This window comes from Podarcis bocagei, assembly GCF_964188305.1.
Source record: "Podarcis bocagei genome assembly, chromosome: 5".
Classification (NCBI taxonomy): domain Eukaryota; kingdom Metazoa; phylum Chordata; class Lepidosauria; order Squamata; family Lacertidae; genus Podarcis; species Podarcis bocagei.
In genome coordinates, this window is record NC_138129.1 from 1,085,109 (window position 1) to 1,106,589 (window position 21,481).

A 21,481-nucleotide genomic window follows, 5' to 3' on the forward strand; every position below is an offset into this window, starting at 1 on the left:
CAGGGCAGACATCTCTTTTTAAAAATATATTTTTATTAAACAATTTCAACATAACAAATTCAAACCATCTTATCACATATGTTATTTCCCCCCTTTCCCCCCACCCCCTTCAATCCCTCTCTCCCTCCCCTCCTCCACCAAGAACTCCTCTCTCTGATTTCTCTGCACACATTATTCTCTGCATGTTATAAAGTTATACATATCCTTACCTTATCTATCATGTAATCAACCAATAAATTTGTGAATGTTTATTCAAAACCTGCCAAGGAGTCCAGTTTGTTTTGTGTGGGTTTTTTTTAAGATAATTTGTAAAAAGTTCCCATTCTTCCTTAAAGTCACAGTTGTCCTTGTCCCGCAATTTATATGTCAATTTAGCCAACTCTGCAGAGCTCATCAGTTTTTCTTGCCACTGTTCTTTCATTGGGATTTCCCCATTCTTCCATCCTTGTGCTATCAAGACTCTTGTTGCTGTTGTTGCATACATAAATAAATTCTTTGTTTTTCTTGGCAGGTCTTGCCCTACAATCCCTAAAAAAAATACTTCTGGTTTTTTAACAAATGTCATTTTAAACATTTTTTTCAATTCATTGTATATCATTTCCCAATTTTTTTAACTTCTCTACATTCCCACCACATGTGATGAAAAGTCCCTTCTTTTTCTTTACATTTCCAACATATGTTTGACCCGGTTTTATACATTTTTGCTATCAGCAGGGCGGACATCTCACTGGTGTGTGGAAGGGCAGCAACCGGGACCAGTCCTCGCCCAGGAAGGCCCCCTGCAGCTGCCGCTCACTCCATTGCCATCTTGGTGCCAAAGAGGAAAGACTTCTAACCCAGGTTGGGATGTGGTTGTGCGAATGGGGACGGGGCCTGGGAGGTCAGGTTGATGTCCAGGAAAGCACCAGCCCAAGGTTGAGCTGGAGTCAGCCCTGCAAACTGTTTGCAAGGCAAGGATTAGGATGGAGCATTTGCTGTCTTACCCAACTGGACCATACAGATGTTTCTACACCTGCCTTCCCCCAGCTGGTTCCCTGAGATGACCTAGAGGGGAGCTAAGGGTCAAGGGGCGCAGGAGGTTATTCAGACCTTGAACAGCTGATCTCACTGGACCAAACTGATCCATTTTGCTGCATTAATTAAACTAAATCATTTAAATTGGATTTTGTTTTTTATATTATTTTCTGAATTATTACAAATCCATCCGAATTACTTTAATTTAATACGGTTTCTTAATATCAGGTTCCCCACTCCTGTTACAAACATATCTCCATCTCTTCCTCCTCATGCCACATCTTCTCTTCTTAAATTTCCATCCATTTCTAATTGTTGTCCAATGTAACTAGATTTTGAATAAAAGTACAATTAATTGTTCACGTTCTGAATTTCCTTGTGTTATTGCCTGGTGGGTTGTGCAAACCCCTATTCCGAGTCATGTTTTTATAGGGTAGGGGGCATTGGGGATGAGTTTCTGGAACCAAGTTTGGGAACTGCTGAGCTGTCTGTCTTGAATGACAATTGCCCAAAGGGGCCTCAGCATCTGGGGAGGGGCTGGAACTCAGCCGTGGAGTACTGCCTTTCCCTGCAAAAGTTCTTGGGTTCAGACTAGATGACTCTTGGGGGTCCCTTTCAACCCTGTGGCTCTAGGAGCCCAGCCATCTCCAGAGTGACCGCCAGCCAGTGTGGTTCAGCCTCGATGCCTTGGCAGCAGGATGGGTGGGTCCCTGGCAGAATCCGTCCCAAGAGCCCCACACTATGGATTGACCTCTCTTCCTCTCCTGTAGGCATGCTGCACTCAGAAACATGCTTGGCCTGCATCCTAATATCAGTTAAGCTAAGGAAGAAGAGTTCGCCTCCTCCCAGCCCCCAATGCCACTGTGTCCAGGAGGACCCAAGAGTTATTTGAAAGTGGAACAGACTCCCTCATGTTGCAGGAATTTATGTATAGGTTGGGGGGAGGTTTGCTCCTCCAGCAGATGCACATGCAGCCCACTACCAAAACCAGCACCATCACTTTTGTGACTTTTGTTATTTGTCCCCACAAAACACTTCATCACAGTTTCTTCCTATCTATTCAATACCAAATGTAAGAATTCACTGATAAATGTATCTCTGTACTGCCTCACTGGGAAAACTTCAGAAATTCCTATAGACATGTGAGCTCAGCTACTCAGCAGCCCCTGTGCCTGAGGGATAATTCCTGGCATCCTGATACCTGAGTGCCAGACAGGTAGCCATTCCAGAAATAACAAAGCCAGATGAAGACAAAAGGGTGTGATTAACTTGGCTGAGAAATGTTGTTGTTGTTTAGTCATGTCTGACTCTTTGTGACCCCCTGGACCAGAGCACTGCCAGGCACTCCAGTCTTCCACTGCCTCCCGCAGTTTGGTCAAACTCATGCTGGTAGCTTCAAGAACACTGTCCCACCATCTCGTCCTCTGTCGTCCCCTTCTCCTTGTGCCCTCCATCTTTCCCAACATCAGGGTCTTTCCCAGGGAGTCTTCTCTTCTCATGAGGTGGCCAAAGTATTGGAGTCTCAGCTTCAGGATCTGTCCTTCCAGTGAGCACTCAGGGCTGATTTCCTTCAGAATGGAGAGGTTGGATCTTCTTGCAGTCCATGGGACTCTCAAGAGTCTCCTCCAGCACCATAATTCAAAAGCATCCATTCTTCGGCGATCAGCCTTCTTGATGGTCCAGCTCTCACTTCCATACATCACTACTGGGAAAACCAGAGCTTTAACTATACGGACCTTTGTCGGCAAGGAAATGTAAATGTCTCTATTGTTTCACTTGATGGGTGTTTGGTGGAGGGCAAGGGGAACCATGGGGCAGGGTCCAGGATGCTCAGATTCCTGCCACCAGACTTCCCCTTTCATGATGTAACCATGATGTATGAGTGATGTAGTCTGGGGGGTGTAACATGGGGATGAGCAGCTAATAAAAGTTTGAAGTCTCTTTTGTTCTGGGCTTCCATCTTGTTCCACCTGGTGGCAGGTGGGAGTCCTGTCGCAACAGTCTTCCATAAAGACCAAGCCTACTGGCTGCTGTTTTGCTCTGGTCTTCCTGGCTGGCGTCCTTGTTTTTTGTCCAAGGGAGCCCTCAGATTTCTCAGAAGGTGGTGGTGGGCCCTCCTGCCTAGAATCATAGAACTGTAGAGCTAGAAGGGTCCCGAGGGTCATCTCGCCCAACCCCCTGAGATTCAGGAACCAAGCCTTCACTTGAGGCTTTTAAGCAGAGGTGGTATGGCCATCCATCAGGCATTCTTTAGCAGTGACCCCTGCATTGCAGAGGGTCAGGCTGGATGATCTTTGGAGCCCCTTCCGACTCTACTATTCTATGCCCTTCCAGAGAGGCTTTCGGTCGTCCCAGGTGCCTTCGAGGCGGAGGAGAGGATGGCAAACTTTCCTCCTGTGAATTTTCTTAAGCAAACTTTCCGGAGGAGCCACATGTGGAAGCTGCCAGTGCTTTGACACTTGAGCCCCCTGCAATGTGAGGGGCTGTTCTGGGGCACATGGCAGGAGCTGGGGGGGGGGGGCGGGCGGGCGGGAGGTGGAATTTCCAGAACACAAGGCCTGACAGTCCTGAAAACTTTTTAAACACCTTTCCAAGAAGCCAACAAGCGAATCCCCTCTGGTGCCAGAACCCTGCAACTCTGCCAGGTTCCTTTGTTGTGCCTTCAATCTGGCAATCTGGTGAGAGTTCAAGGTGTATTTGGGGGGGGGGGGAGAGACTAGACCCCCCCCGCCACTTCTCTGCCTTATTTAGGAAGCTGCTCTGCTGGCCTCCTCAGCAGCTTTCCTTAGGAATGTCTATTAATAGGGGAAGCGGACGGGGCAGCCAGCTGCTCCCTTCCGTCAGGAGAGGACCATTCCACAACATGGGTCTCTGGCGACGTCAGAGAAGTTTATAACATGATGCAGAGCCTGGAGAAATGGGGCGGAGGAAAGCTTTTCTCCTTCTCTCCCATGAAGCTGAATGTTGGGCAGGTGAAAGGAAGGGCTTCTTCATGCAGGACGGAAATTAAACTGTGGAACTCCCTCCTGCAGGAGGCAGTGGGGACCACCAAGCTGGATGGCTTTAAAAGAGGATCCCTATTGCTGGAAGCCACAGGAGGGGAGAGGGCTCTGGGGCTTGGACCCTGCTTGCTGGTTTCCCATAATAGCCACCCGTAACAGGATGCTGGACTAGGTGGGCCTCTGGCTCCTCTGATGTTCTGATGTGTCTTGTGACTTTCCATGGACTGAGGCTGGGAAGTTTGGGAAGGAAAGGGTCTCCAGCCTTCGCCCTGTCCTATTTTACACACGACTTCCCTCAGAGCCGTGGCGGAAACTGGATCCCTTTATAAACAGCAGGGGGGGCCTCCACTGCTTGGGTGCCCAGCAGCTTAGCAAAAGAAGAAGGGTGCCCCCAGCCCTCAGCCTAGGCAGACCTGGGAGGGAAGCCCCCCTCCCAGAACAGGCCATTCCTCCCCTCGGATGGGCCAGGAGGATACTCAAGAGAGCAGGCTGTGTTTCAAGATTTCCCAGCCCTCCCTCCATCCTCAATATATGGGATGCTTGTGTCTGGAGAAGGAGGAGGACACCCACGGCTTTGTCCCTGCTATTTTTAACCCCCTGCTGGCCTAGGGCAGGTGCGCTCAGCGGACGGGCATGTACAGTCTGTGGGCAGCCTGCCTCCAGCTCCTTATCCTTCTCTCGGGGAGGTGTTGGGTTTCTCCCCCCAGGGCACCCAGACCCTCCCCGCCTCCTCCTCTTGCCTCCCCTGCTGCTGAGGATGGACGCAGCCAGGAGTGGCTTGGCTAAATTTGGCTAAAATGCCCTGCCGGCCAATGAGCAGGCAGGGAGGGAGGCGATTGGCTCTCCGGAGACCCGCCTCCCGGCAGCGTCCAATGCCGAGGGCCTGGGCAGGGCCCCGCCCAGCGGGCAGAGTACAAATGGCCCTGCCAGGAGCCGCGGACAAGCTGTCTTCCGTCGTCCGCCGGGGAGTGGAGTGGAGCGGACGCGCCGGGTCTCTTTCTCTCTGTGGGTTGCTGTGGGGTCTTTCCTGCCAACATGGTAAGCATGGTAAGACATGGGCACGTGTGCCCATTTTTGACGGCGGCGCCCAGGACGGTGGGAGACACATCTCCTCCCGGGATGCCGGACCGGGCCGCGGATCGTGCGCAGGTGGTGAGATGGACTGGTTGTTCGCGCGTCCGATGGGACAGGCCGGCGCCGGGGCCCAGGACCAGCACAGACCGTGGCGGGAGACGTGGCCAGGACACAAGCACGGCTCCCGGCGGAGCTGCCCTGTGTGGGGCCGAAGGGCAGGAGTGGCCCTTTGGCTGAGGCTGCAAGGGAGACTGGGGGGCAGGGCGGGGGCAAGGCAAAAGGCTGGGGGCAGAGATGGGGTCTTCTTTTTTACTGCCCCCATGGAGAGGGAGGGCGGAGAGGTCAACCGTGGCTCGGGGTGTTGGGGGGGCGGGTTTTGCTGCAAGAGAGATGGGGGCAAATACGTTATCTGCTTGGATCTGGGCGGGCGGTGGGATGCCCTGGGGGGCACTGCACCCCTCGCAAAGTCTGGCCAAGGACACGAAGGATGGAGCCGGATGGCCGTGGAGAAAGCCAAGCCGCCGGTCATGAGAACTGGCCGGGAACCCTGCCTGCCCGCCGGCCGCTGAGCTGCAAGACCCGCCTCGAAGGAGTAACCCAATCCGCCAGCCGACAGGTGCCGGAGCAGCTGGCTGGCGGCCTGCTGAGCACCCTAGAAGGAGGCAGCCGGCGGGCGCTGCTAAGAATAGCATCCGGCGGTTGAGGAGCACCATCCTCTCCTCTGGCCAGCCACCGGGAGGTCCCTCTCTCAGGACCCAGGAATCCTGGCAAAGTCCAAAGGAGCCTGAGGCTGCTGCACAACTTGGGCACTGGGACCTTGGCACTGCAAGCGGCCTTCCATGGGGCTGCTCAAGGAGCAACTGCCTTTGTGGAGATGTGCCGCCCAGCCTCTCGAGAGCAAGGGATGCTCTTACGGAATCGGAAGGGACCCCCTGGGGTCATCTACTCCAACCCCGCTGCAATGCAGGAGCCACAACAGGAACCCCAGCGCTCCTCCTGTCCCCTGCTGCGAGCGCCTGGCACTAGCAACTCCGGCCGCAGAGGGTTGGGTGCCATGAATCCCCTTCTGCTGTGCCACCTGCAGAATGCCAGGCGGAGCAAGCCATGGCCAAGGTTGGGTTGGCACACCAGTGGCTGGCAGTCACCTTCCTGGTGATGCCCAGAGAAGGGGCTTATTTGTGGGCTGGGGAAAGAAAGTATCGGGAGAGAAGCAAACACCTGAGGAGGAGTTGGCAGCGGCGGCAATGGCAGAGTGGACTGCAGGTAGCCAGGAGTGGGGAGGGCATCCCTGGGCATGGCCCCGGCTGGGCCGGACTCTGCTCCCTTGGTGACTTCCTCCCCTTGCCTTGCAGACGGACCAGCAGGCGGAAGCCCGGTCCTTCCTCACTGAGGAAATGATCGCGGGTGAGTTGAGGGGCATCCTGGGCGGCGCGGGCACAGCGGGCACCCTGACTCGGCCGAGGGGCAAAGTGGCTGTGTTGGATGTGGGCCAACTTGGGAGGAAGGCTGGGTAACCACAAAACATCATAAACTAGTACTTTATTTGCTGGCACCCTGAGAGATAGTGTGGTATAGTGGTTAGTGCGTTGGACGAGGACCTGGAAGACCTGCCCAGCCATTCCACAAGTGGCTTTGGAGGCTCAGAGGATTAACAGATCCTATGATGGGTGGGGGAGAGGGGGAGGCACCCCCTCTTCTAGCACCCAAAATATTGCCAAGCCCCTCCAAAATGGCCCCCTAAATTGCAACCAAGCAAGCGCCTTCCTCCCATTTGGGTTGCTCCTGAATCTCCAGCTGCACACACAGAAGGGCAACGCCTGGAATCGGGGAGGTCCAGGGCGGAGAGGCAGTTGCTGCTGCCCCCTGCAGTTCTGACCTTGTGCTTAGCAGTTTGCCCCCCACCCTAGACACCCCCTGGCCAAGGACTCCCTGCTGCCTCTGCCTGTGGGTTGTGTGAGGTTTGAAGCATTATCACTTGGGGAGGGGTTGCGCTTCTCCTTTCCATTCTCTGCCTGAGCAGAGCAGGGATTGTGTGCATGCATGCATTGGGGGGGGGTTGTTGTTTTGGGGTCCTCCCCCACCAAAGGAGCTGATCCCACCTGCACAAGCTCCATGAGATTTTCCATAGAATGCCACCTTTCGGCTAAAAAGCAGAGGGGTCTGCGTTGTGGGCAGATGGTTTTTCTATGATCCTTTTTAGCCCGTTGGCAAGCCCATTCCCTCCTTTGGCCCTTTAGAAAGAATGAAAACAGTTAGAATTGTAGTCAGAAGGGACCCCTAGTGGTCATCTAGCCCAACCCCCTGCCACGCGGAGCTTGCAGGATCTGGGAAGCCTCCGAGCTGACTTGGATGTTGGCCCAAACCATGCTCTGGTTCCTGCCAGTCTCACCCCCCTAACCCCCCCTGCTCTCTCTCCCCCCTGCAGAGTTCAAAGCCGCCTTTGACATGTTTGACGCGGACGGTGGCGGCGACATCAGCACCAAGGAGTTGGGCACCGTCATGAGGATGCTGGGGCAGACGCCCACCAAAGAGGAGCTGGACGCCATCATAGAGGAGGTGGATGAGGATGGTGAGGAGGGGCTGCATCTGAGGGGGGGGGTGAGGGGAGGCTGAGAGGGGGGGCCCGGAGGGGGCAGCCCTCACCCTTCTCCCGGGGACCCTCCCTGCAGGCAGCGGAACCATCGACTTCGAGGAGTTCTTGGTCATGATGGTGCGCCAGATGAAAGAGGATGCCAAGGGGAAAAGCGAGGAGGAGCTGGCCGAGTGCTTCCGCATCTTTGACAGGTGAGGCCGAGATGGGGTGGGGGGCGGCAGAAGCCCCTCCTGCGTGGAGAAGGGCCTGAACAGCTGGAGCAATGTTCAGAGGTCACACACAGAGATACTTATGCTCTGCCAAGACTCCCATTCAAAGCTCCTTATGGCAGCTGGACTGGCATTGAGTCACAGAACTACAGAACTGGAAGGGACCCCCAAAGGTCCTCTAGTCTAACCCCCTGCAGCGCAGGAATCGCAGCTAAAGCACCCCTGGCAGGTGAACACCCGACCTCTGCACAAAAGCCTCCAGCGAAGGAGAGTCCATTTCACCATCAAATGACCCTTATTGTCAAAACAAATGTGGTGTGGTATAGTGGTTAGTGTCGGATGAGGACCTGGGAGACCAGGGTTCAAATCCTCCCCCCACTCCGCTGTAAAGCTCCCTGGGTGTGACCTTGAGCCCATCGCTGCCTCTCAGCCTGACCTACCTCACAGGGTTGTTGTGGGATGAAGAGCAGAACAACGTAGGCCACCTGGAGCTCCTTGGAGGAGAAAGGTGGACTACAGATGCAGTCAGTATGTAAGTTCTGTCTGTGGGACTCTGGGTCTGTTGATGTGGATTAGACTAGGAGAGTTCCCTGGGTCAGGATTGCAAACCAGGAAGGGGTGGGCCACCCTTTGTTGTCCTCGCCTGCATTTAGATAAAGGAGAATATTACCTCCTCCAACCATCCAAGCTGGGGCACCACAGAGCTGAGATTTCCCCACCTGCAGCTCTTCCCAAAGCTGGCTTTCGCACCCAGAGCCCAAACAGAGAGTGAGCTGCAGTTGTCGCAGAAGCTGCCTCTTCTCCTGTTACCTGGAGGCTAATTCTGTCCGGTCTCCTTTTTCACCTCCCGGCAAACACTGGCAGCTTTTGAGGAAGGAGGAGCCTGACTAGGCGAATGCCGGGCACAAAGGATAGGGGCTCCTCCTGCCCCTGCAAAGGCAGAGGACTTGGCTGAGCTAAGTGTGAAAGGCGCAGAAGGGGCCCCCGGAACGTCAGGGGACCCAGCGATCCTGGCTGCCCAGACACCATCTCCCTTCACTGCTTGGTCCTGCCCAGCTGGTGCCAGGCTTGGAGGGGAAGGAGGAGTTGGGGGTCACCAACTCTGGGGTGCTTGTGTGGAATCAGAAGGCCACATGCAGTCTCATCCTGGCACGCCAGTGGGGAGCCTTCCCTCACCACCAGTCTGCCACAGGCCAACCATCCAGAACACACACGTTGGTTCCATCCAGAGAAGTGGGGCCGGGGGCACCTGCCTGGTTCCACCCCAACATGCCAGTTGTGCAGCCAACAAACCAATGGAATCCAGACAAGACAGAGACTCAGTGGGGGACTGGCTCTCCAATCTGGGCGCTGGTGGGGCATCTTGTTCTAGACAGGGTGGCACTGCCCTCAAAGGAGCAGGAGCGTAGCTTGGGGGTGAATCGCCTTGAATCGCCTTTGGCAGGTGGCCTCTGCACCACTGTGCCACCCTTGGCCACTCCTGGAGAGACAGCTTGGCTCCAGTGATCTTTGCTCTGCTACTTCAGGGCCGGCTCTTACGATGCTCTCGCAGGAGACTTCCTGGCAGGGAAAATGTCTGAGAACAATTGAACCCATTGCTTCTTGTCTTCTGGGCCCGTTTTAGGGCGTCAAGGCTGAAGGAACACCTCTTCCCACACCAAGCTGGCTGCATTTTAAGATCTGCAGGAGGTGCTCTGCTAGGGACGGTTTCTCTCTTTTTTAAAAAATAATTTTTATTAATTTTAACATATAAATTATAATACATACCACAAAACTTCACCACTTATACAATCTTTTTTTGGACTTCCATCAGCACCTCTGATGATCCACCGTTTTGACCACCTCTTATGCATTTTTTAAATTCATATTGCCTTTAATTATCTTAATTAACCATCCTCCCCTTTATCCATTTGTGCAATAGTTCCAATAATTCACCTCACAAAACTTCTTGCAAACCTACAAACGTAGTCTGATCGTCACAATTACTTTTCAAATGGTCTGCAAATTTACACCAGTCTTCTGTGAATTTCTGGTCCCGCCAATTTCGAATCCTTCCTGTTAGTTTATCTAGTTCTGCATAGTCCATTACCGTATTTTTCGCACTATAGGACGCACTTTTTCCCCTCCAAAAATGAAGGGGAAATGTGTGTGCGTCCTATGGTGCGAATGCAGGCTTTCGCTGAAGCCTGGAGAGCGAGAGGGGTCGGTGCGCACCGACCCCTCTCGCTCCCCAGGCTTCAGGAGAGCCCCACCGCCAGCCCCACAAACTCGGGGGACAGCGGCAGGGGCGCAGCGTGCCTTTGCCGCTGTCCCCCGACTTGGTTAGAAGGCTGGCGGGGGGGGGAGCCTGCTCCTCCCCCTCGCCAGCCCCGCAAACTCGGGAGACAGCGGGAGAGGCGCAGCGCGCCATTCCCGCTGTCCCCCGACTTGGCTAGAAGGCTGGCGGGGGGAGAAGCCTGCTCCTCCCCATCGCCAGCCCCGCAAACTCGGGAGACAGCGGGAGAGGCGCAGCGCGCCTTTGCCGCTGTCCCCCGACTTGTCTAGAAGGCTGGCGGGGGGAGAAGCCTGCTCCTCCCCGTCGCCAGCCCCGCAAACTCGGGAGACAGCGGGAGAGGCGCAGCGCGCCTTTGCCGCTGTCCCCCGACTTGTCTAGAAGGCTGGCGGGGGGAGAAGCCTGCTCCTCCCCGTCGCCAGCCCCGCAAACTCGGGGGACAGCGGCAGGGGCGCAGCGCGCCTTTGCCGCTGTCCCCCGACTTGGCTAGAAGGCTGGCGGGGGGAGAAGCCTGCTCCTCCCCGTCGCCAGCCCCGCAAACTCGGGGGATAGCGGCAGGGGCGCAGCGCGCCTTTGCCGCTGTCCCCCGACTTGTCTAGAAGGCTGGCGGGGGGAGAAGCCTGCTCCTCCCCGTCGCCAGCCCCGCAAACTCGGGGGACAGCGGCAGGGGCGCAGCGCGCCTTTGCCGCTGTCCCCCGACTTGTCTAGAAGGCTGGCGGGGGGAGAAGCCTGCTCCTCCCCGTCGCCAGCCCCGCAAACTCGGGAGACAGCGGCAGGGGCGCAGCGCGCCTTTGCCGCTGTCCCCCGACTTGGCTAGAAGGCTGGCGGGGGGAGAAGCCTGCTCCTCCCCGTCGCCAGCCCCGCAAACTCGGGAGACAGCGGCAGGGGCGCAGCGCGCCTTTGCCGCTGTCCCCCGACTTGGCTAGAAGGCTGGCGGGGGGAGAAGCCTGCTCCTCCCCGTCGCCAGCCCCGCAAACTCGGGGGACAGCGGCAGGGACGCAGCGCGCCTTTGCCGCTGTCCCCCGACTTGTCTAGAAGGCTGGCGGGGGGAGAAGCCTGCTCCTCCCCGTCGCCAGCCCCGCAAACTCGGGGGACAGCGGCAGGGGCGCAGCGCGCCTTTGCCGCTGTCCCCCGACTTGGTTAGAAGGCTGGGGGGGGAGCCTGGTTTTGCGGGAGGCGGGGGAATCCCCCCGCCTCCCAGGAAAGCCAGGAGAAGCCGTGCAGCCCTTTTAAAAGGCGCGTGGCTTCTGCCGGTTTTGCGGGAGGTGGGGGAATCCCCCCGCCTCCCAGGAAAGCCAGGAGAAGCCGTGCAGCCCTTTTAAAAGGCGCGCGGCTTCTGCCGGTTTTGCGGGAGGTGGGGGAATCCCCCCGCCTCCCAGGAAAGCCAGGAGAAGCCGTGCAGCCCTTTTAAAAGGCGCGCGGCTTCTGCCGGTTTTGCGGGAGGTGGGGGAATCCCCCGCCTCCCAGGAAAGCCAGGAGAAGCCGTGATCTCTTTAAAGGGTTTGCACGGCTTCTGCGGGCTTTGGGGAGAGGTGAGGGAATCCCCCCACCTCCCAGTGAAGCCAGGAAAGCCCTGTGCAACCCCTCCGCCAAGGAGAGGCTGCACGGGGCTAAAGGGGAAGCCAAAACAGCGAGCGGGATCCATCCCGCTCGCTGCCTTGGCTTGATCCATAGCTGCACGCAACCCCTCCGGCAGGGAGAGGTTGTGTGCAGCCTGTACGCTGCTCTTTGGGGCTGCGGGGGGGAAAAAGACTTTTTTTCTTGAATTCCCCCCCTAAAAACTGGGTGCGCCCTATGGTCCGGTGCGCCCTATGGTGCGAAAAATACGGTAATTTCATCCTCCATTCTTCTTCTTCTTCTTTCATCCCTGGCAAGAAACACCTAGGGACTGTTTCTTGCCTTTCAAAGTACTTCTCTGGTCTTCCCAACTTTAAGAATTGGAGAGCAGAGAAGCCATAACCCCTCTTAGGAGAAGAGAACGCTTGCTCACAGAAACCACATCCCCACAGCTGTTCCCATAGAGTTGGAAGGGACCCAGCAGGTCACCTGCCCCCGTTCCAGCCCCTCAATAGCCTTCTTAAACTGGGAGGCCCACACCTGGCTCTGATCAGACTGCAGTGGTGGGTTTAGATCAGGAGGTCAGGGCTGCCTCCTTCAACACTTCTCTCCTCCCTCCCCAAAACAGGAATGGCGATGGCTTCCTGGACGCAGAGGAGCTGATCGAGATCTTCCGGATATCCGGAGAGTCTGTCACTGACGAAGAGATCGAGGAGCTCATGAAGGACGGCGACAAAAACAACGACGGCCGGATCGACTTTGACGGTGAGTGGGTCAGCCAGCCTTTCTTTGGAGCTGGAGAGGGTGGGGGTGTCCGGCCAGCTCTGTGACCCTTCCACCAGCCCCACAGGCTCCCTGCCCCACTGGGCAGGGCCTTCAAGGCACAGACAGCCTCCTCGCTCAAGCAGAATATGAATCTTAGATACAAACAAGGAAATCCCTGCTGGTGAGGCTTGCTGACCTCCCGGAAAAGCAAAGATTGGACCTTTTTCTGTTAGGCAAAGATCATAAGACGACCCGAATGGTCGCCAGATTCTGTGTACAGATCTGTAGGCGCAGACCCCCCCCCCAACCCAAACTACCGGTAGTTCGTTAAGAAAATCCCCAAACTCTATACACCTATCGCATTTATAAATTTATTGTTGTACATTGCTTTAAATGTTTGCTTTCCTTCTGGGATTGTACCCTCAAGTGTGTTTTATAAGCTGCTCCCTGACCGTAATAAATCATCTATCTAAACAAGTACGGTAAATCAATTCCCAGCTTTGATGGAAATGCGCTTCCCTCTTCCTTCCTGGGCTTTGGCAGCTGTTGATTCTGGGCTCTTGGCAACCTGGCCAGAATCTTTCATCTGTGGGGGGTTGGAGTTACAGCCAGCCCCGATCTGGGGGAGGATGCTGCCCCCTTGAGATCCTGCTGCTCAGGACTGTGGGGTGTGGCGTCCGCGCTCCTTGGCCCCTCCTGCCTCGGGACTGACCCATCTTCCGTCTCCCCCCGCAGAGTTCCTGAAGATGATGGAGGGTGTGCAGTAAAGCGACTCAATACATTCCTGCAAAGCTGGGGGCCGCTGCCAGCCGCCAAGCCGGCCCCCTCTTGCCTCTGCTCCAGCCGCCAAGCCTCGCCTCGCCTTTTGAGCTGCCCCCACCCCTCCAGTCCTGTTCCGGCCTGCTGCTCCCACACAGCTTAGAGACTCATTTCAGCTCCGCTTTGGGGGTGCCCACCGACCCCCCAAGCCTGTGATGCTCTGTTTATAGCACTCAACACATCAATAAAGAGCAAAGGACTGGAGCTGAGCATCGTCTGCAGTGGGGACCTGACCCAGAGGAGTGGGGAGGGGGGAGGTTGATGGGAGCAGATGGCGGGGGCCTCCATGTGTCGGTGGACCACAAATCCCACCCCCACCACCCCACATTGCAGGGGTTGGGCTAGATGGCCCTTGGGGACCCTTTCAAACTCTACAACCCCGTTTTCCTGAGCCCTGACCTCTGGGCCAGGCTGGCTCCTGGCAATGAGGGGAACTGGAGTCCAGCAACCTGGAGGGGGCCACAGAACCCTCTCCCCTCTGGCCCAAATGAGTGGCTTGTAAATCAGGCAACCAGAAATGGGAGGGTGGAGTCATACAGAGATCTTTTCCTGGGGCAGCTGCACACCGTGAGGGGCCACTTCTGCAAGAGAGACTGTCCGTTTGTATGGAAGACAAATCAAGGTTCACTTCTCAATGGCTGCTTGCAGATTTTAAACTGTGTCACTCCACTCCACCGTAAATCTCAGGCAAACATCCACAGTTCTTTGGCCCCAAAGACCCCAGGCAGGCAGAGGTCTCAGCTGAAGGCTCAAAAAAGGCGAGAGAGAAAGGCCAGTTTGCTTCAGAAAAGCAACTGGAGCGACATTCAGGACCATCAACAGGACAGACCTTCATTGGAGGCTTTTAGGCAGCGGTTGTTGTAGCCACCGGCCAGGGATTCATGACAGGGGGTTAGGAGAGGAGGCATCCCCAAACTCGGCCCTCCAGATGTTTTGGGACTACAACTCCCACCATCCCTAGCTAACAGGACCAGTGGTCAGGGATGATGGGAGTTGTAGTCCAACAACATCTGGGGACCCACAGGTGGAGAACTGCTGGGCTAGAGGATGATCCTGGGGGGTTCTTCCCAAGCCCGCATTGCGATGACGTCTTCTCCCAGCCCATCCTGGAATTCAAAGCTGCAAGAGGCAGCGAATGGCCTCTTCAAAGGAACTGCCGTATTTTTCTGTGTATAAGACACCCCCCTATTTTGGGGGAGTCAAATTTAAGAAAATGGGGGTGAGATGGCTCCATGTATAAGACAACCCCCACTTTTTAGCATAATTTTAAATGAAAACCCCCCTGGTCTTATACATGGAAAAGTACGGTAATCTAACTGGGGGCGGAAGAGTAGGAGATCCAGCAGGGCTTTTCTTAGGCAGTCTCAAGAACCCTTAGCAAGCCCCTGTTATTTATTATTATTATTATTACTATTTATTAAATTTGTTAGTTGCTTTATCTTGGCCAAGGCCACTCTCCTGGCTGCCTACAAAACTTCCTCCCCAAGCCAGCAACCCACATCCAGGCTCCCACGTGTAAAATGAGGGGTGCCCCCCCCTCGGCCCAGTGGCCAGCCCCCTCTTGCGGCATCCATAGGGAGAGTTGCTCTGAGCTGACCCCCCCCACCTCTGGGTTTCAATATAGGGGGCCCAAATGAGCAGCAAAAGCAGAGAAGGAACCAGCCCCCATTTAGAAAAAAAAACCCCAAAAAGGAAACAGGTTTATTTATACATTAATCCACAGGACAAAATGCCAAATAAATTTAAAAACAAGTCTATAATACAGTGTGGCATTCACAGAGAAAGGGGTGCAAAGACGGACACAACACCAGGGGGGAGACGGAAGACAGGATTGGGGCGGGGGGGGCATCAAGTATCCTGGTTCTTCATATGCTTTGCATACGATTCGTGAAGGTACTTCTTGTAGGCTGTGGGGGAGAGAGACACGGAAACGAAGGTCAGTGGAAGGAGGCGGGGATTCTGAATGGCTTTTGCATCCTGAGCAACGCCCCCTCCCAAAAGACACAAGACACCCCCCCTTCCCTCCCGAGGCCATGCCAAATGGGACTGCAATAGCAGTCGGGGGCTGGAGGAAGAGATAACCACACACCCCGATTTCCGTGGGGGGGGGCAAAGGATCTGGCGCTGTGGCTTTGAGTCCTCCTTCATAGCTGCCCCCCCAGCTCACTTCTGTTGAGGACTCAAGTGGGGGGTTTCCTTGGGCCTCCAAACAGCCCCTGACACTCCCTCCACCGCCCCAGTCTCAAGTGTCTCTGGCCCATTCTCTACCTCCAAGTTCCAGAGGACTTTCCCCTGGCCCTCTGTACATGCTCCAAGGCACAGATCCTCGCAGCATCCTCTGGGGCTCAAAATGATGTGCGGAGGGGAGAAAAGGAGATCCAGAAAGGCACCCCCCTCCATCGCTATGCCTCCCTCCCTTGATGCATAATCTGAATTTCGAGACACTCACCTGCCTGGTCCTTCCAAAGCTCTGCAGCTTCCGTGTTCAGCGGACTTTCGACGTTTGGCTCTGAGGAGAGAGATTTGCTGTCAGGGCGGGGGCTGCGGTTGGCAGAGGCCCAAGACTACCTGGGGGGGGGGGGAGATCCTTCAACTGCCCCCCCTATGCTCCAGAAACAGGCCAGGGAGCTCTTCCCAGCTCAGAAGCCCCCACCAGATCCCATGGCCAAAGTTGCAGCAAGGAAGATCTTCTGAGCACAGCCCCAGGAATTATTCTGGGTGGGGGACAAAGGAGGGGCGAACAGAAGCAGGTTTTCATAGAACCGAAAAGCCGGAAGGGACCCTCAAGGGTCATCCAGCCCAACCCCCCACAATGCACGAACCGGGGCTAAATCAGTTTTGGGTTTTCGGCGCCGCTGTTGAAGGAAAAATGAACGAGGCGTGGAACACGGCTTTCATGCAGGAAAGACCATGCAAGCCCACCTTGAATTCTCAGGACAAGACCGGGTAGGAGTCCTTCAGGTAGAGCGGCAAGCTAGTGCCGGTTGTTTCACTGGGGCTGGAGGGGCCTGGCTGGACCCCAGCCCAGGCCTGGAGTTGGAGGGCAGGAGCAGCCCCCCAGCCCAGAGCGCTTCTGACTCACCTCCCAGCAGACTCTGGATGGAGAGCAGGATGGTTCGGACGTCGTAGAGAGCCGACCACTTGTCCTTGAGGATGTCCAGGCAGATGTTCCCCTGCAGGTCCACGTTGGGGTGGTAGCAGGGGGTGAGGAATTTGATGGTGGGCGCGTTGTAAGGGTACCCGCTGGGGAACTCCAAGGAGAGCTTGTATCTCAGGTCCTCATACACCTTTTTGGGGAGGGGGCGGCGGAGGTTGGGAGAAGAGCAGAGAGGCATAAATCAGACACTGGGTGGGATTTCGCAGCCCCTGCACTCCCTCTAATTAGAAATAATTGCATTTATATTTCACCTTTTCTGAAGGAGCTCAAGGGAGTGTACATAGTTCTTCCCTTCCTCATTTAATCCCCGCAATCCCTGTGAGGGAGGCTAGGCTGAGAGGCAGGTGACTAGTCCTCAGTGTGAGCTTCATGGCCGAGTGGGGATTCAAGCCCTGGTATATCCCCGCCCCAAGTCTGGCACACTAACCATTGCACCACGCTGCCTCTCTTGGCTTCCTGCCTCAAGGCAAGATTCCCAACTCCACTTGCTCCCACCCTTTCCCGTCACTGCTTGTGGGCTTCTAACTGTTCACTGTGAGAACAGAACGCTGCAGGAGATTCGGGACCCCTCTGACCTCAGGCAGCAGCCACTCCCTCTTGCCTTCTGGAGATCCCCTTAAGCACCTGAAATCTGGCAGCACTTTTCCTATATGCCTCATTTCCTAGGCAATCTCCAAACTGCTCTGCCCTCAGCGGCAGGAGCCAGAAGGCTTCTGCAAGAGACAACAGTGGCCTGAACTTCAGTCTCTGCCTTCTAACTGCAGGATGCGGCTAAATACACGGCCATAAGAGAATGCACTTTGCACCTGCACAGGTGTTGCATTAATAATAATAATAGTAGTAGTAGCAAAAATTGTATTTATACCCCACCCTCCCTGGCCAGAACTGGGCTCAGGGCAGCTAACACCAATAAAATCACAGTAAAAACATAATAGGGGGGAAAAGGGGGGGGGGCCAATTTAAAAGACAGGTTAAAATGCAATTTAAAATGCAGCCTCATTTTAAAAGTAGCCCATAAATCAAAATCAAGACCATAAGAGGAGGGAAAACATAGGGGTCAGACTGAGTCCAAACCAAAGGCCAGGCGGAACAGCTCCGTCTTGCAGGCCCTGCGGAAAGATGTCAAGTCCCACAGGGCCCTGGTCTCTTGGGACAGAGCGTTCCACCAAGTCGGGGCCAGGGCTGAAAAGGCCCTGGCCCTAGTTGAGACCAATCTAACCAACTTGTGACCTGGGACCTCCAAAGCGTTGTCATTTGTGGACCGTAAGGTCCTCCGTGGGGCAGACTAGGAGAGGCGGTCCCGTAGGTACGAGGGTCCTAGGCTACGTAGGCCTTTAAAGGTCAAAACCAGCCCCTTCAACCTGACCCTGGACTCCACTGGGAATATTGCATGTTCCCAGGTCTGCACAGCACTCCAGACACTGCCAAGCACCCGGGACCCTCAGATGGACATTTTTGTTCCCAGGACAAAAGGATGATAGCAGCATGGCTCATTTGGGGTCCCTACTTTACCCCCCCCCCCAATTCTCACCCCGCAAGGTGGCTGCACCTTGCGCATGGAAGGCCCTGGGTCTGATTCTGCACATGGGGGAGACCCCCCCTCCCCAGACCCTGCAGAGCTGCTGCTGCTGCTGCTGCTTCTGTCGGTGTAGATGAGGCTGACCTCCGAGGCCCAAGGCTTCCTCCCCCCTGACCCAACTCACCGTCCCAGTTGCTCCATTAATGGTCCCGATCCACTTGAACAGGTTGTCTGACTCTGGGAAGGCCGAGATCCCTTTATCCCCAGACATCTGCGTGGAGAAACAGGCAAGAGTGGCTGCAGAAGGGGGCACTGGGTGATGGTTTGTGGTTTGCTGGAAGCACTGGGTTGCCTCACCCAGGAGGGTGAAGGAAAACTGCCCCGGCCGGCCGACCCACATTCCTCCCCTGGGGCAACAGGGCGCCCCCCTCAGGCGGCGCACAGCCTCACAAGCTGCCCCTCCATTACTACTGTTTAGGGAAGTTTTGAATGTTTGGAGTTTTATTCTGCTTTTAGTGTCCCGTTGGACAGAGTGGCTGGGGAAAGCCAGCCAGGTGGGCAGGGTATAAAATGTATTATTATTACTACTGCCCACAAAACCCTCAGCAACCTGGGGCCAGTTTACCTAGGAGTTTGCCTTTCCTCCTATCTGCCCACGCAACCGCTTTGGACTGCGAATCGGGCCCTGTCCCAGGCGCCCCACGTTGCCCGTTTTGCATTTGTAAGAACTCGGTTTTTCAGGGCAGCACCCACACTTTGGAACTCCCTGCCTCTTGAGATGAGGCGGGGAACTTCACTGCACACTTTATGGCGCCTGAGTGGGATATTTTTTATTTATCCCCCCCACCTGGTTTTACTGCATCCACGTGGGCTTTGCATTTTGTTTGGTTTGCCCTTGAGCAAGATAAAGTGACTAACAATTTCAGCAAATAAGAACAACATCGTTCTTGTTTAGACAAGCCTGATTAGATGTTCTTGTAACCATTTGTGTTTTAACTTTTTGCTGTATTTTTTGTAGTATCTTTTTTTCTTTTCCTATACTGCGCTGGGGTATAAATTTAATGAAGCAAACTAAGAAATAGATGGAAGGTGGAGCCCCAGCCCAGGAGCCCCCGGGGGCGCTGGCTCTCTTCTGGGGTGCTCAAGACATTCAAGATGGTTCTTCCTCCTTCCCTGGCAGAGCCAAAGCCCCCCCACCCCCCCTTACTCGGCCAGGACCCTTAAAGGGCATCCATCCTGGGCTGGGCAGAAGCAGAGCAGCAGTTCAAGGGCTGCGGGGGGAAAGGGCGACTCACCATCAAAGTCATCAGCTCCTGCTGCAGCCTGTGGGGCGGAGACGGGGAAAGAGGGTTAGATCGGCAGCAGCAGGCCGGGGTCCGGAAAGAGAAGGGCCGCAGGGGGCACTCGGCACGCGCCCCGGAGCCCCCTTGCCCCCGCAAACAGGAAGGCACTCTGCACGCGCAATAAGAAGCAGCACGGATGCACTCTGCACGCGCCCAGGAGCCCGGCGGCCAACCTCTTCCCCGCCCTACAGGAAGGGCTTCCGATGCACTCTGCACGCGCCCCGGAGCCCCCTGCCCCTGCAAACAAGAAGGGCCGCCGAGGCGCTCTGCACACGCCTAGGAGCCCGGCGCCCTACTCCCTTCCCCCGCCGAGGCGCTCTGCACGCGCTCAGGAGTCCCCTTGCCCGCCTCTCCCGGCCCGCTACCTGCTCCGGACGGAGCCCCGGGCGGCGGCGCTGCCGGGCTCGGCGGCCTTCCTGGCGGCGGTGGCGGCGGCGGCGGGGTCGGTGTTCTGCGAGGCCATGGCGGGCGGGTCGGGCGGCGCCTCCTCCTCCTCCTTCTCGCCGGCAGCCGCGACCCCAGTTTGAATGTTGCCAAGCTCCGCCGCAGCGGCCAATCAGCGCCGCGCTCGCCTTCGATCCGCCAATGGGAGCGCGCGCGCCGCGGGGGCGGCCGGGAAACGGGCGGCGGGCGCGGCGGGATTGGCCATGGGGCGCGGCGGGGGGAGGCCGCCCATTGGCTGCCCGGGTCCGACTCGGAAAGAAAGGAGGCCGGGGGCGGGGCTCTTAAAGGGGCCGCGAGCAGGAATTGAAAGAGCCCCGCCCAAAGACTCTTGGGAATTGTAGTTCGCACGGAGCTACAGATCCCAGAGACCTCGAGAAGCCACAGCCGTGGAAGTGATGTGTGTAGAATGCATGGTGTGCAATCTGCCCTTATTGAAGACTTGCACTGGCCTACCTGGCAGTTAGAACTGGATATGGAACAACTGCTTGGTTCAAAATTGGGAAAGGAGCACGGCAAGGCTGTATATTGTATTTAACTTATATGCAGAATTCATCATGCGAAAGGCTGGGCTGGATGAATCCCTAGCCGGAATTAAGATCGCCGGAAGAAATATCAGCAACCTCAGATATGCAGATGACACAACCTTGATGGCAGAAAGTGAGGAGGAATTAAAGAACCTTTTATTGAGGGTGAAAGAGGAGAGCGCAAAATATGGTCTGAAGCTCAACATCAAAAAAACGAAGATCATGGCCACTGGCCCATCACCTCCTGGCAAATAGAAGGGGAAGAAATGGAGGCAGTGAGAGATTTTACTTTCTTGGGCTCCAGGATCACTGCAGATGGTGACAGCAGTCACTTCTTGGGAGAAAAGTGATGATAAACCTGGACAGCATCTTAAAAAGCAAAGACATCACCTTGCCAACTATGCCAGGTCTGCATAGTTAAAGCTATCATTTTCCCAGTAGTGATGTGTGGAAGTGAGAGCTGGACCATCAAGAAGGCTGATCACCGAAGAATGGATGCTTTTGAATTCTGGTGCTGGAGGAGACTCTTGAGAGTCCCATGGACTGCAAGAAGATCAGACCTATCTGTTCTGAAGAAAATCAGCCCTGAGTGCTCACTGGAAGGACAGATCCTGAAGCTGAGGCACCAAGACTTTGGCCACCTCAGGAGAAGAGAAGACTCCCTGGAAAAGACCCTGATGCTGGGAAAGATGGAGGGCCCAAGGAGAAGGGGACGACAGAGGACAAGATGGTTGGACAGTGTTCTCGAAGCTACAAACATGAGCCTGACCAAACTGCGGGAGGCGGTGGAAGACAGGAGTGCCTGGTGTGCTCTGGTCCAGGGGGTCATGAAGAGGCGGACATGACTCAACAACAACCTCGCAGGGGTGTACTGTACTGGTGGTTTTTTTAATCCTGTGCAGAATTCCGGTTGCTTCACCTCCCAAAAGGATCTGAGAGAGCTTGGAAAGGATCAGGAAAGGGCAACCGAACGATCAAGGGGATGCAGCAACTCCTTGACGAGGAAACATTGCAGCATTCGGGACTTTTTGGTTTAGAGAGGAAAGGGATAAGGTGCTCCGGTGAGATGCTGGGGTGCAGAGTGGACAGGCCTGTGTCACATTCCTCCCAAGGCAACTTGGTTGCTCCCCTTAACCCTTTGCCTTCTCTTCTCTCCTGTTTCCCCTCCAGCCAGTTCCGATCACCTTTC

The 21,481-nt window shown here is 55.6% G+C and overlaps 2 protein-coding genes across 3 annotated transcripts; one reads left to right on the plus strand and one right to left on the minus strand.

The window, feature by feature from the left end:
• Positions 1–4,901: 4,901 nt before the first annotated feature.
• Positions 4,902–13,509, plus strand: TNNC2 (troponin C2, fast skeletal type). 2 transcript variants are annotated; one of them, XM_081195152.1, is made up of 6 exons: positions 4,902–5,054; positions 6,443–6,494; positions 7,516–7,659; positions 7,760–7,874; positions 12,350–12,486; positions 13,222–13,509. In XM_081195152.1, the coding sequence occupies exons 1-6, from the start codon at positions 5,052–5,054 to the stop codon at positions 13,251–13,253; spliced, it is 483 nt and encodes a 160-aa protein (XP_081051278.1). In that variant the 5' UTR covers positions 4,902–5,051; the 3' UTR covers positions 13,254–13,509. The 2 variants fall into 2 exon arrangements, with proteins under 2 accessions (XP_081051278.1, XP_081051277.1); XM_081195151.1 differs by having other exon boundaries at positions 4,932–5,063.
• A 1,470-nt stretch (positions 13,510–14,979) lies between these two features.
• On the minus strand, positions 14,980–19,795 carry UBE2C (ubiquitin conjugating enzyme E2 C). Its single transcript, XM_081195286.1, has 6 exons — positions 19,690–19,795; positions 19,277–19,304; positions 18,166–18,252; positions 16,388–16,592; positions 15,755–15,814; positions 14,980–15,212 (listed from the first exon to the last, which is right to left on the minus strand). Exons 1-6 carry the CDS (start codon positions 19,785–19,787, stop codon positions 15,154–15,156), a joined length of 537 nt encoding a protein of 178 aa, XP_081051412.1. The 5' UTR covers positions 19,788–19,795; the 3' UTR covers positions 14,980–15,153.
• Between the last annotated feature and the right edge of the window lie 1,686 nt (positions 19,796–21,481).

Bases quoted from the DNA above. Each gene is read 5' to 3' on its own strand.
- TNNC2 (XM_081195151.1), top strand. The intron at 7,660-7,759 runs GTGAGGAGGGGC...CCCTCCCTGCAG, and splicing joins AGAGGAGGTGGATGAGGATG to GCAGCGGAACCATCGACTTC. The intron at 7,875-12,349 runs GTGAGGCCGAGA...TCCCCAAAACAG, and splicing joins TGCTTCCGCATCTTTGACAG to GAATGGCGATGGCTTCCTGG.
- UBE2C (XM_081195286.1), bottom strand. From the start codon at position 19,787: ATGGCCTCGCAGAACACCGACCCCGCCGCCGCCGCCACCGCCGCCAGG. The intron at 18,253-19,276 runs GTGAGTCGCCCT...TTCTCCACGCAG, and splicing joins AGGAGCTGATGACTTTGATG to ATGTCTGGGGATAAAGGGAT. The intron at 15,815-16,387 runs GTGAGTCAGAAG...CTCTCTCCTCAG, and splicing joins CATCCAGAGTCTGCTGGGAG to AGCCAAACGTCGAAAGTCCG.